The sequence below is a fragment of the Phalacrocorax carbo genome, chromosome 12 (assembly GCF_963921805.1).
Source record: "Phalacrocorax carbo chromosome 12, bPhaCar2.1, whole genome shotgun sequence".
In the NCBI taxonomy this organism is placed as follows: domain Eukaryota; kingdom Metazoa; phylum Chordata; class Aves; order Suliformes; family Phalacrocoracidae; genus Phalacrocorax; species Phalacrocorax carbo.
Genome location: NC_087524.1, coordinates 21703613 through 21718189, shown reverse-complemented (window position 1 = coordinate 21718189; position 14577 = coordinate 21703613). Strand labels below are relative to the sequence as shown.

Here is a 14577-nt window from a genome sequence, read left to right as displayed (position 1 = left end):
AGAGACCAACTGGAACTCTGGCAAACTTCTTGAACTGCAGATTCACCCTTGAAAGGTTTAGGCAGCCTAATAACACCTGAATGGCCAACCTGGCTCCTTGTTCCTCCGTCTCAGTAAGATGTAGGGAAATTAAACACTATAAAGAAAATTGCAAATAACCTGCAAGAAATACAGAGAGCAGATGGAATCACACTGCTTCCAAAAGAATCTCTCTGAAAACAGCGTAAAGGGAAGTCGGGGGTATTCCTACGCCACCCGGAAAATGCACATTTTGACCGTTCAAGCAACGGTAAAGCAAGTCAACTTGTCCAACCTCAGTTCTCAGAAGCATGCATGAAATGCCGGAAACTCCTCTACAGTCTCTTGAACTCAGGTTCGCATCCATACCGACAAAAACCCTGCTCTGAGTCTATGGAGGAGGAGCAGAGCACCTGCACGCGCCGTCTCCTGCAGGAGATGGGGGCTCGGGTTCCTCTGTCAAGCTCCAGCTGGCCACGCGGGCTGGAGGAGCAGGAGCCCAGCAGCAAGAGGGTGGCTGCCCCCAAGTCATCCATTGCTCCAGCACTGGGCCTGTCCAAGGACGGCAGCAACACACCACAGCCAGCTCAGCTAAGCTTTTAAGCGGAAAACGCAACAACTCGTGGCGGCATCCTTAAGTCCCAAGGCGGACGTCAACATTAGCATAAGCTGGAATCTGTGCCTACTAATCAGAAGGCAAATTTAACTTGCATTTCACACACACACACACTCATCAGTACGCAGTAATAAGTCACGCTGTTCATGACCCTGTGCCCAGGACAGGATTTCCAACCACACACTGGAAGCTGTTTCAGTTTACCTCAAGGCATATTATACTACTGCCCTTTCTTTTACTAAAATCCTCCAGTTGCCACCGTATTTCACTGCATTAGCACATCTGCCAGCTACCTAACCCGTGCTGCAGGCTGACTGCGCAGGCAGATGGGAACCCTGGGGCGATTTTCCTGAGGGAAGAGGGAATTCCTGAAAGAATTTGGATTTTTGCAACAGGGAAAAAAATATTCCCTGCTGCCATCCCAACCGCCAAGTCAACCCCCCCATGTTTCCAAAGTATCTTCTGCTGTAAATATTTAGCACAGAACAATACAAGCTTGGTTTCTGTTACTGTTAAACAGAAGTCACAAGTGCAACTCCCAACTCGCCAAGCAGATAATTTACCCTTCCAGGTCAGGAGTAAGACAAGGCTTCTCGAGACAGAGTCGTCCCAGGGTGGGAACACCGCAGACGACAGCAGAATAATGAAGAAAACTAATTCTGAAACATCAAGGCTGCTAAAGACACTTAGAAGTACAATAGCAGTAAAAAAAGCAAGTTATTCTTTTGGATGTGAGCAAAAGAGTTAAACGCTTGCAATCTTTCAGGCAGGAATACTGGAGAAAAAAGAACCTTCATCAAAATTAATGCTGATATTTGTAAACGCAAAAAAAACTACAACAGCTGATATATCACTAAATATATATAGGATATACGCACTTTTTTTTGAAAACATGAACTGAGAATCTGAAGTTCCTAGAAACAGCCAAATTTATAAACCCAAGCTTCATCTTCAGTATGCTTGTTGCCCCACTTCACAACCCCAAAGCACTCCACTCGCCCTGGTGTCAGGAGCAGCCCAGCGTGCAGCCGTCCAGGCGGCCGGCGAGCCCAACGCGGGCGCCTCCTTACGACGCTGGACGTAAGTTAAAACTACCGCAGCCTCCGTCGTACAGCGTATGGGTATGAAACGTGAAGAATTTGTTTATTCCTAAGCCATTCTGATACTGGTATCATATCCTGCCTTTATCTCCAGCACTTTACCAATTGACAATGCCAACTTGAGTGATACCCAAACAGGTCAATCCACCATTTAAATACTAAAATAGAAGTAGGTGATTTTAAGTTACAGTTTAAGTTAGCCAGTTAGCACTGCCCCTCGGTTACAGAACGGTTAGACACAATTTTAGTTAGCATTCAGTAAGTTAAAACTTTCACAATCATATTTAGCTGAAGGTCTTCATGTATAAATACGAGTTTTATGTATACATACACACATTTAAAAAGCTCGAACAAAAATACCTGCTCTCCACACAGGAACCACCACACCGGGACGTGCCTTGACTTTTAAACTCTATCAGCTTCCCAAGGACCAGAATAACCTTAGGTTATTACAATTAGTTTCATCTCATTAATGGATCAATTTCTCTCAAGCATACTGAAAACTGGATTTTACTTTGTTGCTTCTCCTTTTAGTCTACATTATAGTCTGTGTTCTTAAGTTTTAAGGAGAGCCATCACAGAAGAGGTTGTAATCTCAGGTGATTAATTGCACGGCGTTTTACAAGCTGTAAAATAGAGCAAGATCTCCACAAACCGATTATGCCATTAACCAGGCACTCTTATCAGATTTTTCTACAACTAGCAGGTTTGATGATTGCAAGTCTTAAGTATTTATATATTTCAAAGGTTTACTTATTTTTGTTGTTAAAAACCCCTAAAATCTATATTGATTGGTACATGAAAAGTCCCAAGCACTGTGGAGCAGAATACCAATATTTATTACTAGACTCACGCTCATTATGGTTCTCTCTGACAGGGGTCCATTAAAATCAATTTTTATGATTCTTATGTTTTTTTTTTCCCTACCCAATGTTCTTACCATAGCGTTTATTAGCCAGTTAGGAGAAACACTGGGCACTGTTTTGTTTTTATTTTATTCTGTCGAAAATAATGAGGCCAGATTTAACAACTATTCACTAGCGATGAGTAGAAGAGATTAAATGTTATACTTCAGCACAAACATTTACAGATGGCTTTAAAATTTTTAGAACTTCATCACCAGTAAACACAAAAGCAAGTCCCACCTTCTTCTTCTTTTTCAGATTTAAATTCTTAAAGTAATTGTAAAAATATTCTGCTTACCATTAACTTCTGCAACACTCTTGAGTAATACTCCACCTATCACAATTTTTGCATATAAATCATGCAATCTACCAAGTTAAGTGTTATCAAGGTGCCACTAAAGCCTCAACACTTCCGTGAGGGTGGGAAATCAAGTCAGCTTGCCGTTGAGAAAACTGAAAGACCAAGAGCAAATAAAAATTGAAGAATCAGAAAAGGCTCTAGACAGCCTGATGTTCAGTTTTGGGCCCCTCGGGACAAGAGGGACCTGGAGGGGCTGGAGCATGTCCAGAGAAGGGCAGTGGGGCTGGGGCAGGGTCTGGAGCACAAGTGTGCTGGGGGGCGGCTGAGGGGGCTGGGGGGGTTTAGCCTGGAGAAGGGGGGGCTGAGGGGAGCCCTTCTCGCTCTCTGCAGCTGCCTGAGAGGGGCTGGAGTGAGGGGGGGGTCGGTCTCTGCTCCCAAGTCACCAGTGACAGGACGAGAGGGAACGGCCTCAGGCTCCGTCAGGGGAGGTTTAGGTTGGATATTAGGAAAAACACCTTCCCTGCCAGAGCGGTCAGGCCCTGGCACAGGCTGCCCAGGGAGGTGGGGGAGTCACCATCCCTGGAGGTATTTAAAAATCTGTGTAGACATGGCACTTCAGGGCATGGTTTAGGAGCCCTGGGGGTGTTGGGTTGATGGTTGGACTTGATGATCCTAGAGGTCTTTTCCAACCTTAATGATTCTGTGATTCCGTGTCTGCCTGAAGAACAAGATCATGAGATCTTCATTCAACCAGCCAACCTGGGCACATTAGACAAGTAAATGGCAGCCTCATAAACAAGTGGTCCTTACGAACAGGACAAAACTTGCCTTGCAGCAAGACTCCCTCAAGGAAGGGAGCAACCCACTGCTTGCGAGCAGCAGCACCTTTTGCTCGTGCAGGCAGAGGTGATCAATAAAGTACTCGGAGTTTTTGGAGACAACAGAGTCGTTTCCTAGAAGGTCTGTGCCTGAAAGATCGATTTCTCTGCCCTGTCTCCCCACCACCACTCACTTGGGAGATATTTCCTGCACCTAAAAATTTTGTTCAAAAAGAGAAGGCGAGTCATCAGGTGAAACATTCAAAATCTCAACACTGAAGACAGAAGTCAAACACAGATCTTTGCTCTTACTTCTCCAAGAGAGCTGCACCAACACACCCAGTATAATGATACCGCCCCATCCGCCTTCCTGGTTTCTACTAATTATTCTACTAATCCTGTAACTATTTCCTTCCAGTTACCTGCCATTTCACTGTGAGCCTGTATTTTTTAGTACCCACAACTTAACTGGTTTTCATCTTCAGCTTTTATTGTCACCCAATTCACTTCATGTCTAGCGTTACAAAGAACACAGAATTTCTTGTATGTGCCACCTTTGAGAGCCCACAGACCTTTCTCCTACTATTCTTCCACCCACTGATGTTTCCTCTTCTCCAGGGTGAGGTGTCCTCATCTGATTACTTGTTCTTCAGGCAGATGCTGCTCCGCAGCAAAGGCAAGCTTTGGCCTTATGCTAAACACCGCTTTATTTCCAATTCCTCATCGGCAGAAATCCAATACTGAAATCAGCATATGAAGAAACTGAAGTACTTATTTCCGTATCACTGGAGTTGGCAAAACTGTCAAATCCAGAGGCTCGAGGGTTTTTGTATTAGAGGCAAAACCATATTTTAATCAGAATACACATTGTGCTTCATATTCCTGACTCCTTTTATGCACACTTAAATTACAAGGGTAATAAAATAGGAAAACAGAAAAGGGGAAACCCCACAAATCAATGGAGCATTTCACAAGCAAAAAGCAGGGGAGAAAAGGACAATGGGGAGAAGAAAGCCAAACCTGTTTCTGTTTTGTCAGAAAAAGCTCTGCTCTAACGGACTGTGGCAAAGCTGCTATTTTATTACCAAAAACAGTTGAAGAGACCAGCCTTAAGTCACATTAGGAACTTTCATTCTGGCAGAGGACTTTGGCATCTAGCAATTTTGAAATAATTCAGCATTCCTTCTGAAAATGTCATTCAGCATTTCCTTGCCAATAAGGAAGAAGCAAACCAAAGAACTGAACAGGACAGATGTACTTTAGCAGGCTGAAGAGCACTTCTGTTCAACAGTGAATCATACTGATACCTCCTCAAGCAGTTGAGACATCACCTCCACGTACATCAGCTGTTCTGAACCCGGGAAGACGTTGCAGTTATGCAAAACCAGCCACAGCTCTCACAGTCAATTGCAACAATTATGACGACTATTCAACCCTGGTTCTGCTTATTGGAACGTATGTATCTAGATACAGGCCTGCAAAACTTGCAAAGCATGCAAGGTCTTACTCTTCAGTGAGATTTACGTGTGTGTCCAAAATTAGGGGGCAGGATGTTCTTTCAAAACTTACATTAAAAACACTTATTTTTGAACATTATCTTGCTAACATTATAGGTGCAGCAGAGACAGGGATGCTTTTTAGAGCTTCCACTCCTTAAAGGAACAAAAGCAGCTGCTTCTGCCTCTCTCAAGCAAGGACCGTCTTCCCAGTATGACTAATAAAACAAGTATGCATAGTTGTGTCTTGGATCCTCTGGGCGATCTCTGTCCTCTACCACATACGCAAACACAGGATCAATAGGACATGAACTTACCCACTTGGCAGGACGCTCATTTTTGGAAGTCTTATTTCATGTAAGCCTGTTTCACACCCAGATATCTTGAGTTTTCCCACGGGGCTAAGCAGAACCACGTGTTTCTCCTTGCACTGAGTTTCTCCCTCTTTGGAAGTCACCTGTTCATAAAACCAAATTCTGCTTTAGTTGCATGCATTTTCACCAAGGAACATCAATCTCAAGATATTCTGAGCAGTTTTCACAAGTAATTAAAAAAAGGCAAGAAAACAGCATATTTCAAGTTTCTTCCACAATGGCTTTTAGTTTCAAAACTCCAACTTAAAATGATCCATCCCAAGAAGTCAGCATCTAAAAATCAAAGTCTCAAAAAACACATTAACTAGCAGAACAGTGACCTTCGTAAAAATCTCCAGTAATAGTAGTTTCACGGTTGGTTTATCAGCTAACATCCGATGTGCTCTGACACTGATTTCAAAAGGATTATTGTGACAACAAAGTATATTCCCTGTTTTACAGCAGAGGTGTTATGCAAATAACTGCTGGAACACAAACAGAATGTGTCTGCTGGAAAAATATATGAAAAAAATCAATCATTCCTTAGTGAAAGAAACACTTTTTTATTCCCATTGTTACTAGTCTGGTTTTACGATTACTGATAGGATGTAGTTGGAAACAGATGCCAAGCATTTCTCAGTGTTGTACAAGACCAACAATAACATACTTGTCAAATTCATCTTTGCTAAAAAAAGGGAGAAACAAACAACAGTGACTCAGGAGATGTTTGAGTTGTATTTACAGTTTGGTCCGTACAATCGTTAGGAGCGCAACCGGACAGACCACCAAGTATGTCCACCTGAGAGTCACCCAGACACCAGAGCATAGGGTCGGACCACACGGCCGCGGGTGCTGTACACCCAGGACAAAAAAGCCTTTGCTCCAAAGACCTAAAATCAAGTGAAACTGAGCAGAGAAATTAACAGAACAAAGAAACCCAAGAAATCGTAAGGCAGCACAAGCTAAGCTGATCAACACACACCCCAGTTACAGCGAGAGACCAACACGGTTTCTGGGTTTTCAGGTCCCTCAGAGCGTAGAGCTAACCTGCGGTTTGCCTTACGCCTCAGAAGTTCCCTTGTTACCACAACACCCAGAACCACCAGTCTCCACCGACAACCTCGCAAACTTATTTCCCCAGTACTTCCCCGAGTTTATAGCCTGCCCCAGAGTGCTCTGAAGTCCCCCCCACCTATGACACCTACGGCTGCCCGCAGGGAGAGGGATGATGCTGAAAGCCCGATGAAGTATCGGGTGAAACGCAGAAGGGATGAGGCAGCTGGGAAACCGAAGAGCACCGTGACTGACCAGGGGTGCATCAGGAGACAGGAAAATCCATGCATGATGATACAGCTGGCCACTGCTCGCAACTCTGCTATAATTTTTTCAAAATAAGAAAGCTTCTTTTTAAATCCCATTATTTTATTATTAGCTATGTAATGAAGTCATATCTGCAAGTAATAATCAGCGTGAAGAGAGGAGGGGAAACAATCAAGTAGGTGGTTTTGCCCACCAGGGTAAAAGTAAACCTAAGTTGCGGAATTTTGGGAAGCACTTACGCAATTCCTCAGCTACAGACACGCAGCAACCAACGCAAACATACTCAGAGAAGTTCTGCGCAGTGTGTCCGGCTCGAAGAACTGCAGGTTCCGAGTGGATTATTTAGTTTGGCCGTAATCCAAGTCAGCTGTTGGCTAAATAACCCGGTGCTTGCCGGCGTTACAAAGAAACTCTTCAACTAATTTTTCCCTCGTTCCTTCTCCCTCCCCAAGGAGGGGACATGGGTGCACTTTTTGGAGCAGCACCTCGCTGCAGAAGCCTTACTGAAAAAGCAGCATAGAAGTTTACAGATGGGGAAAACCAGTATACATTCTTCATTTTTATTTGTGTGACAGCCCTAAACTAGATGCACCGAACCTCGTACCGTGTACTCCATGAATATAACAACTTAGTGATAGGAGGACAGCTTTTTCATTATAACAAAACACAGGATGCAGCGAGTAACAGAAAACTATAAATAACCCTATGAGTTCACACCAAGTTGAACTAAGCTTTATAGATGAAAACCTTGAGTGAGTACAACCAGCATTTTCAGTCTTGTTTATCGTATGCGTTGGGCAGCAATATTTAGAAGGTTTATTTTTATAAAAGAATGAAACTGCATGACATATATCCACATACATATGCGATTGGGCTGGGAGCCTCGAAGATGAAGGTCACCAAACAGACATCCAGTGCATGCTACCCTCCGTCCAGATACTAATGTGCCTTGTCACGATCTCCCTACAGCTACCGAGATGAGCCAGAGAAGACCGAGGTAACACCACGCTCCTGCAGGCAGTGCTGTTTTAAAAAAAAGCCAAATTTTATTCAATATTTAAGTGCAACAGTTTTCAGATGCAAATAAACAGCCTTTACACTTGGCCGGCTGAAATTACCAAATACTCGGGTATCATTTACTGCAGAACGGTGGACACCGAAAGCCTGCTCCTGCCCACATCCATCCAACACAGGCACAATTTGCTCGACACCACCTTCCCCGTAGTGCCCTTGCTGAAGATTGGAGAACTAGAAATGAGTGGCAGCTTAAAGCAAAAATCTAATAAATCCAAATAAACTGCCTTCTGCCTTTTTTCTCCAGCTTATGTAAACGAACCATTTGAGGAATTCTGATCCGGTACTGCAGGAACTCCACCTTCACTCTTTCCGCTGTAATACCTACAAATCTGTGTCAAAATTTCTCATAATTTTAGTATTTATTAGGTAGAAAAAAATAGGACTTTGAGAGGAAACTTCTCCTGCCATCCTCTGGAGTCTTGCAACAGAAATAAAAATGTAGGTGCTGCGTATATAAGTCTGTATCTCACCAGGCTGCTAAATGCTCTATAGAAAATTGGAAGACTGTTGTTAGCCAACGGAATGAAGTCTTTTTTGTCATTAATAAGACGAGTATCAAAAGGTTTTCACAGTGGAAGATTTATCAGTAAGAACATTAGCATGATTTATGAGTTAATGTCCTGTACAGAAGGGCCTCATCTTCCAGGCGTGCTCCCATGACTTTGCAACAACACGTGTCTCGGTGGCACCACGGTCCCCCCAAAGGCGAAGGTCCCCTAAGCTCCACTGAACACCGCTAGGGAACAGAAACGTGCTGCTCCAACTGCTTTCCTAGGGTTCAGATGCAGAGGACGCAAAAGAGCAGCAAGCCTTGTCTTCTAAACAAGGTGCCACGAACCCAAAAGCTGGCGTTACCTTGATGACTCGCATAAGGGTCTCAACTTCTTACACTTTCCACTGAAATTCAGTTTAACAGCCTTGCTGCAGCCAAGGCTTTCAGTACTAAAACATACCACCCATTTGATTAAACACAGATTTTATTTAAATTTGCATTAATGGTCTTTCACATTACAGTAAATAATTCCAAATTATTTCTACTGCTCCTAAACTCCCCCAAAATTCCACTGTAGTTTCATCTGAGATCCTAGAGTCCAATTCGTATCCATAATGGGGAATGCATAAACAAAAAAAATTCAAGAAAATCTCAAGGATTAACATGGTTCAAAAAAATCCACAGCAAAGTGTTTCCATGCTTCATGTTCTCCCAGGAGGTTTGTATTTTCCAGAAGCCAAGCCAAGGGAACAAACCTCAAGGCATTTCCTGCGCTTCGGCACCGTGCCCCAAATCACTGTTACTGAACTGAAGGGGAGGAGGAATGCTAAATATCTCCATGAACATCGCCTTCCCACTTTTCCTGTGTTCTCTTAAAGATCTCACAGTCCGTGTCTACAGTGTTGAAACCTTAGAGACTGCAGATTTCCACTGGAAAAACACAACAGAACAGCCCAGGGATGCGTTCGCACCCACCACAAGCGTTCAGCCCTCAGGATGTCACAAACTGTCTTAAAACAAGTTCTGTCTCAAGGCTGTGGCCAAAGAGACCAAAGAGGTCACCTTTTCACACATTCTCTCCCCAGTACTACTGCGCATGTGAACCCTTCCCATCAGGGAGGAGCCAGAGCCCTATCTCTGATGGATCTCCCTCTACAGGTTTTTCTATTTCCTTCACTCTGCTTTAGCAACAGTAGAAGCCTACCGTGCTGTATCAAAATATTAATGATAATCCCCTCTGCCACCACCTGCATCTGATTTAACAGGGTATTTCCATTAGGCTACAGCATGTGGCTAAACCTCAAATGGAAGTCCTTGTGATTTTTTTTTTACTTGAATATTTCTGAGAATCAAGGCAAAAATAACATATTCAACCGCTAAACCTAAATTAATGTGTCCTCACACATACTGCGATTTTCTTTTTTAAACCAAGAGAGTCCAAGTGCATTAATCAGTGAGATGTCACAGTTGCCTCCAAGAAATGGGTCTCTTGATCCTTTCAGATTAACAGAAAGTGTTAATTGCCGAGCCACCGGATAATGTAAATACAGCCAACAGGATGAAATTGCATTACAATTCTTTCCCCTCTTTCACTTGCCATTTCTCAAACCCAGAAATGGTCATATTTCTACCATTCCTACACTAGCCATCACCACACATTTTAAAATTCTCATTCTTTGCACCACGAAAGCTACTGTTAGTTAAAAATAAAGCACCCACCCAGATGCCATACTAGGCTTCTCATGCAACCACGTTCCAATGTTGGGCTAGGATAGAACTACCTACTGGCTTTAAAAACTAAAAGTAATTGCCAGCACCTGTTGCCTGAGAGGATCCCAGACAGCACTATAGCTGCTAGCAGCACAAATCATAGGGATTCTTAGCTGTAGAAGCTGGATTTCTGGACACATTTATCCAATGAAAGCACCACAGTTTGAGGGTAGTTTCACTTGGAGAGCACTGATGCTCTCCACTGCTGCACCCGCCCAATGTGCAACAAGTACCAACTTGGTAATTTACTCCCTGTTCTCCATAAATACATCCTGAAGACTCATCACCTCAGTATTCTGACGTATCTGCACCAGGAAGCTTGGATATGAGCTAGAACTCTCACTCTCTTCTGCCCTGTGTCTGTGATGCCATATAGTATCGGCGACTTGCCAAAAAGCAATACCAGGAATTTGTTGAGTTTGAGAGGATGATCAATAAATGCCAGGGAAGTTGCTTCTTCATCCTAATCACAGGGAAGAAATACCAGTCCTGAACTCTAAGTATCCTTCTTTTGGGTATCGCAGTGTTCTCAAATCCGCTTGGTTATTGACTCAAGTTCTGAATTAAAATTCAATGAAAGCTTGAAATATTGGATTTAAATTTAAGGGGAACACTCCACAGGTACCTGGACTGGTTTGGCAATTTGCTACTTCATTTCAGTCATCCCGCTACAGTCATTCCTCCTGACCCAGTAAGCTTGCGTCCTTCTCATAACGAAACCCTTATCAAATCACATCTGCGGTATTTGTCACGGCAAAAACAATCAGGGACCATCATAAGAAATCAGAAGTTAGACGTGTCTGTCTCCATCATTATCAACTCCACAGCAGCAAGGTCAGCAGAACAGATGAGAGCTGACTGTTTACGAACACCCCGCCTATTCTGAAGTGGGAAGGTCAGCGTATCACTCACGTACCGCAGCAGCGAGCGCTGCAATTAGGGCAACTACTGGTTGCCATTGCAGCCATACCCTTAACTGGGATTTTGGAAATGGCGCTATTGCTGACAGGGGGGAAAAAAATCACGTCATTAACATCTCCTGTTACCGCCGTAAAGACAACTGCGTGCGATTGTAACGTAGAAACGCAAGCCCTAACACTGTTTGCAAAATGTTTTAATTGCAGAAAGCTTCTGCCACCCCGCCTGGGGCTGCAGAGATGAATAACAAGGCTGGCCGCAGCCCCCCATTTGGCACAGCTGCTGGCCAGCCTACGCCTGCCAGTGGTCCACTCATCCAAGGTTTTCATTGAATTATAGTTCTCTCAACATCTCCTTAATAGTTTAAAACTTCCTGTATTTGTTTTACTCGTTTATGCTTGTTTATTTAAAAGGAAACAATCCATTGTACGTTAAGAGTATGGGAAAAGATATTAATAGTAAAGGTAATGTATTTGTGCACATATATTTCAGTGTGGAGGGTAATTTTCCAACTGTATGCAGCTAGTCTTAGGTGAGAAAGCCGCTTCTTACACCCAGTGTTTTAAAGCCGAGAAAAATTTAAGGACTGGGGAAAACCACAGGACCCATTCAATCAATGTGTGATCAAAACCCCAAGGTTGAAAAGCCCACTCCTGTTAATATCTTGATTAATCACCTGTATTTTCACCTTCCAAATGAAGAACCGCCACTACCATTTATGTACTACAAATTATTTCAGTGTGGGGAGGAAAGCAGGGAAGAGGTACAAGTTTCGTACCCAGAGATAGTTTAATATACTGGAAATTATACAGAATGAGAACGTTTAATTCTCAGCCTTTTTGCTTATTGTGAATTTTATTTCTTTCAAAGCTAAAATAGGAACCTTTCTACAAGCTGTTTCCTTCTCCTGAAAACAAGAGTCCAAAGATTTCCAACTAAACGTCATGGAGTGAACTCTGAAGTTCTAGAGATGCCCTGATCCAAAGAGGTCCTTACAGGTTTGATATCTTGATCTGGACCGCTGAAGCGGTGAGAAAGTTGTCCTGGAACCCAGGGCAGGGCTTCTCCTTGTCTAACAAACACGAGAAGGCGGCTGCTGCCCTCTGCAAGCCACACTCACAGCGTGGGCCTACCAACTTCACTCATCACTTAATGAAAAAATAATTTCTGAAGATAACACACTTACTGGCTCATTACACTTGACCACCACACATAGCATCCTTCAAACATCTGGAAAATTTAGTCTGAAGCAAGCTGAGTACCCCCCAGTTTTTAAATTAAGGTAAAAGTTAAATTTTGAAGAAAAAACGTGTTGCATTCATTGCTTAAATTCAAGAAGAAAGCCTTGAAACAAAACCGCCAACACAGTAGCTAATCAGATTTCATTCCGTCAATATAATCTGCTAACAAGCAAAATAACATTTTAAATTACCTTTGATGTTTTAAAATACAAGTCCTTTACATACCACAATAGGTTCCAGTGAACTAGCGCTCATCACCTCCCATCTGGACATAAGCCACTTCCCCCTACACATCCCGCAGTAACTGTACATACTGGGTGGGTTTCCTCTTCCTACAGCATCCAAAGCAAACTTGCCGCTTGCCAGAATAAAGCACCATATATAAGGTCCATATATTTTTTGTCCATGCCGCAACAGTAATTAACACCTCCACAGCTGAACAGGACTATAATCCAGATAAGGCTTTTAAACAAAAGCTGCGCTGAAATACACTGCATTAAATGTGTGCCTTTTCCCCTTGAGCCACGTGCTGCCAAGCTGGCCGTTCCCTGGGGTAAAGCCGATCCCAACCTTCCAGCAGCTTTTTGCTGGAAACCTGTTCTGCACCTCGCTGGCGAGCCACCACTGCCGTGGCTTGCAGAGCTACAGCAGCTAACAGCCTCGCTTCTGCCACGACCCCCCCAGAACGCAGTTTGCCAACCTTGCCCCTACCAGCGCCTTACCAGGCCAGTGTCCCCACGGCGTGGGAAGGACAGCATTTCCAAGCCCTCCCTGCGGACACGCCGCCGCAGACTTCCCACGGACCCCACCGCGCCGCTCTGCAGCGACCACAACTACCATCTCCTGGATTCCTGGGCAAAGCCTTCATGCTTCCCACCTCCGCCTGGCACACCATGCTCATGCCATTAGCGTGCTACTTATTTTAAGATGGAATTAAAACATTCAGTTCTCCTCATGAAACACAGCAGCCTGGAGCTTCTCCAGTACTCTACTCATATCTCCGATGCTTCTCTAAGTAAATCTAAGCCTGGTTAAGCTAAACCTGTAACTTCAGAGGGTGTCAAAACAAAACCTACTCATTTCCTTTCCAAACCCACCCTAGAAAAGAAACATCAGACCCTAAACAAATCCAGGGTTAGTCTGGGGTGGTACAACAATTTCTTTACCTTCCAAAGAACTAATCCCATAAAAATTGCAAAGGTACAGAATTAAATTGCATATTTTGAACATATACAAATACACACTGGCACAGCAGCAACTGAAACTCAGTCCCCATCTTCACTGATCAAAAGGTCCACCTCACAGCAGCCCGACAAACCAGAGGGATACACGTTCACGTACAGAGAGCAACATTTGCTTTCTACGGCATTTTAAAAGTATTCGACAAGAGCAAACACATAATTCTTTATTAAACAATCAAAGACAACAAAAGCAAGTTTCTGTTGTCCCATCGTATTATCCCACTAATCCTCTTTGGACGGCAATCAAAAGACCCCGAAATGCCAAGCTATGAAAGTGTATTTCCAAGCGGTGGTAGCCTCCAGCTCTTTGGCTATGTCTTCAGTCGGTTGCTTTGGCAGGCAGGAGTAATCCTGGGCTGTCAAACGGGAAACTCCCAGTGTACTTACCAGGGCTACCTCAGACTTCTTCATTTTAAAGGATGGTATTTTAATAGTAATAAAACAATTTTTTCTTCTTTAGACGAGCCAGTGGGTTATTACTGTTGCATTGCAGAAGTGCATTTTCCTACTTCACCTACTGCCCACGTGCCAAGCTTTGATTTGAGACAGCAGCAGCAGAGACTTAAACACAAGACCTCAGTGGACTGTTTAAACGGGAATTCAGATACACTATTTCCTCCAACACCCCTCCAAAACCAAGTAAACGCTTTTTATACCTTCCCCCAATTCTTTCTTATATAGGAAATTTAAAGGCTATTGAAGCGCAGCAGCCACTGCCACGGCCACATAGCAGCTTCAACGATATATACTGTAGAATATTTCTGTCAGCTTCATGTTAGTGATGTAAAATAAGATGAACATTTTGAAAAAAGTAAAATGTTTACACGCAGCATACAAATGAAATGCCGTTAGAAAGCGTGGTGTTAAGAAGCTATACAAATTAGTGGTTGTGGTGGGTCAGCACCAGGCT

General features: G+C 43.5%; 1 protein-coding gene across 1 annotated transcript in view; it reads right to left on the bottom strand.

Annotated features, from left to right (window-relative positions):
• LOC104045025 (uncharacterized) overlaps positions 1 to 14577 on the bottom strand; it is a 170477-nt gene that overhangs the window by 141383 nt on the left and 14517 nt on the right. The window contains exon 3 of the mRNA XM_064464403.1: positions 5572 to 5711. Within this exon, the coding sequence (XP_064320473.1) occupies positions 5572 to 5711 (140 nt within the window). The remainder of the gene's footprint in view (positions 1 to 5571; positions 5712 to 14577) is intronic.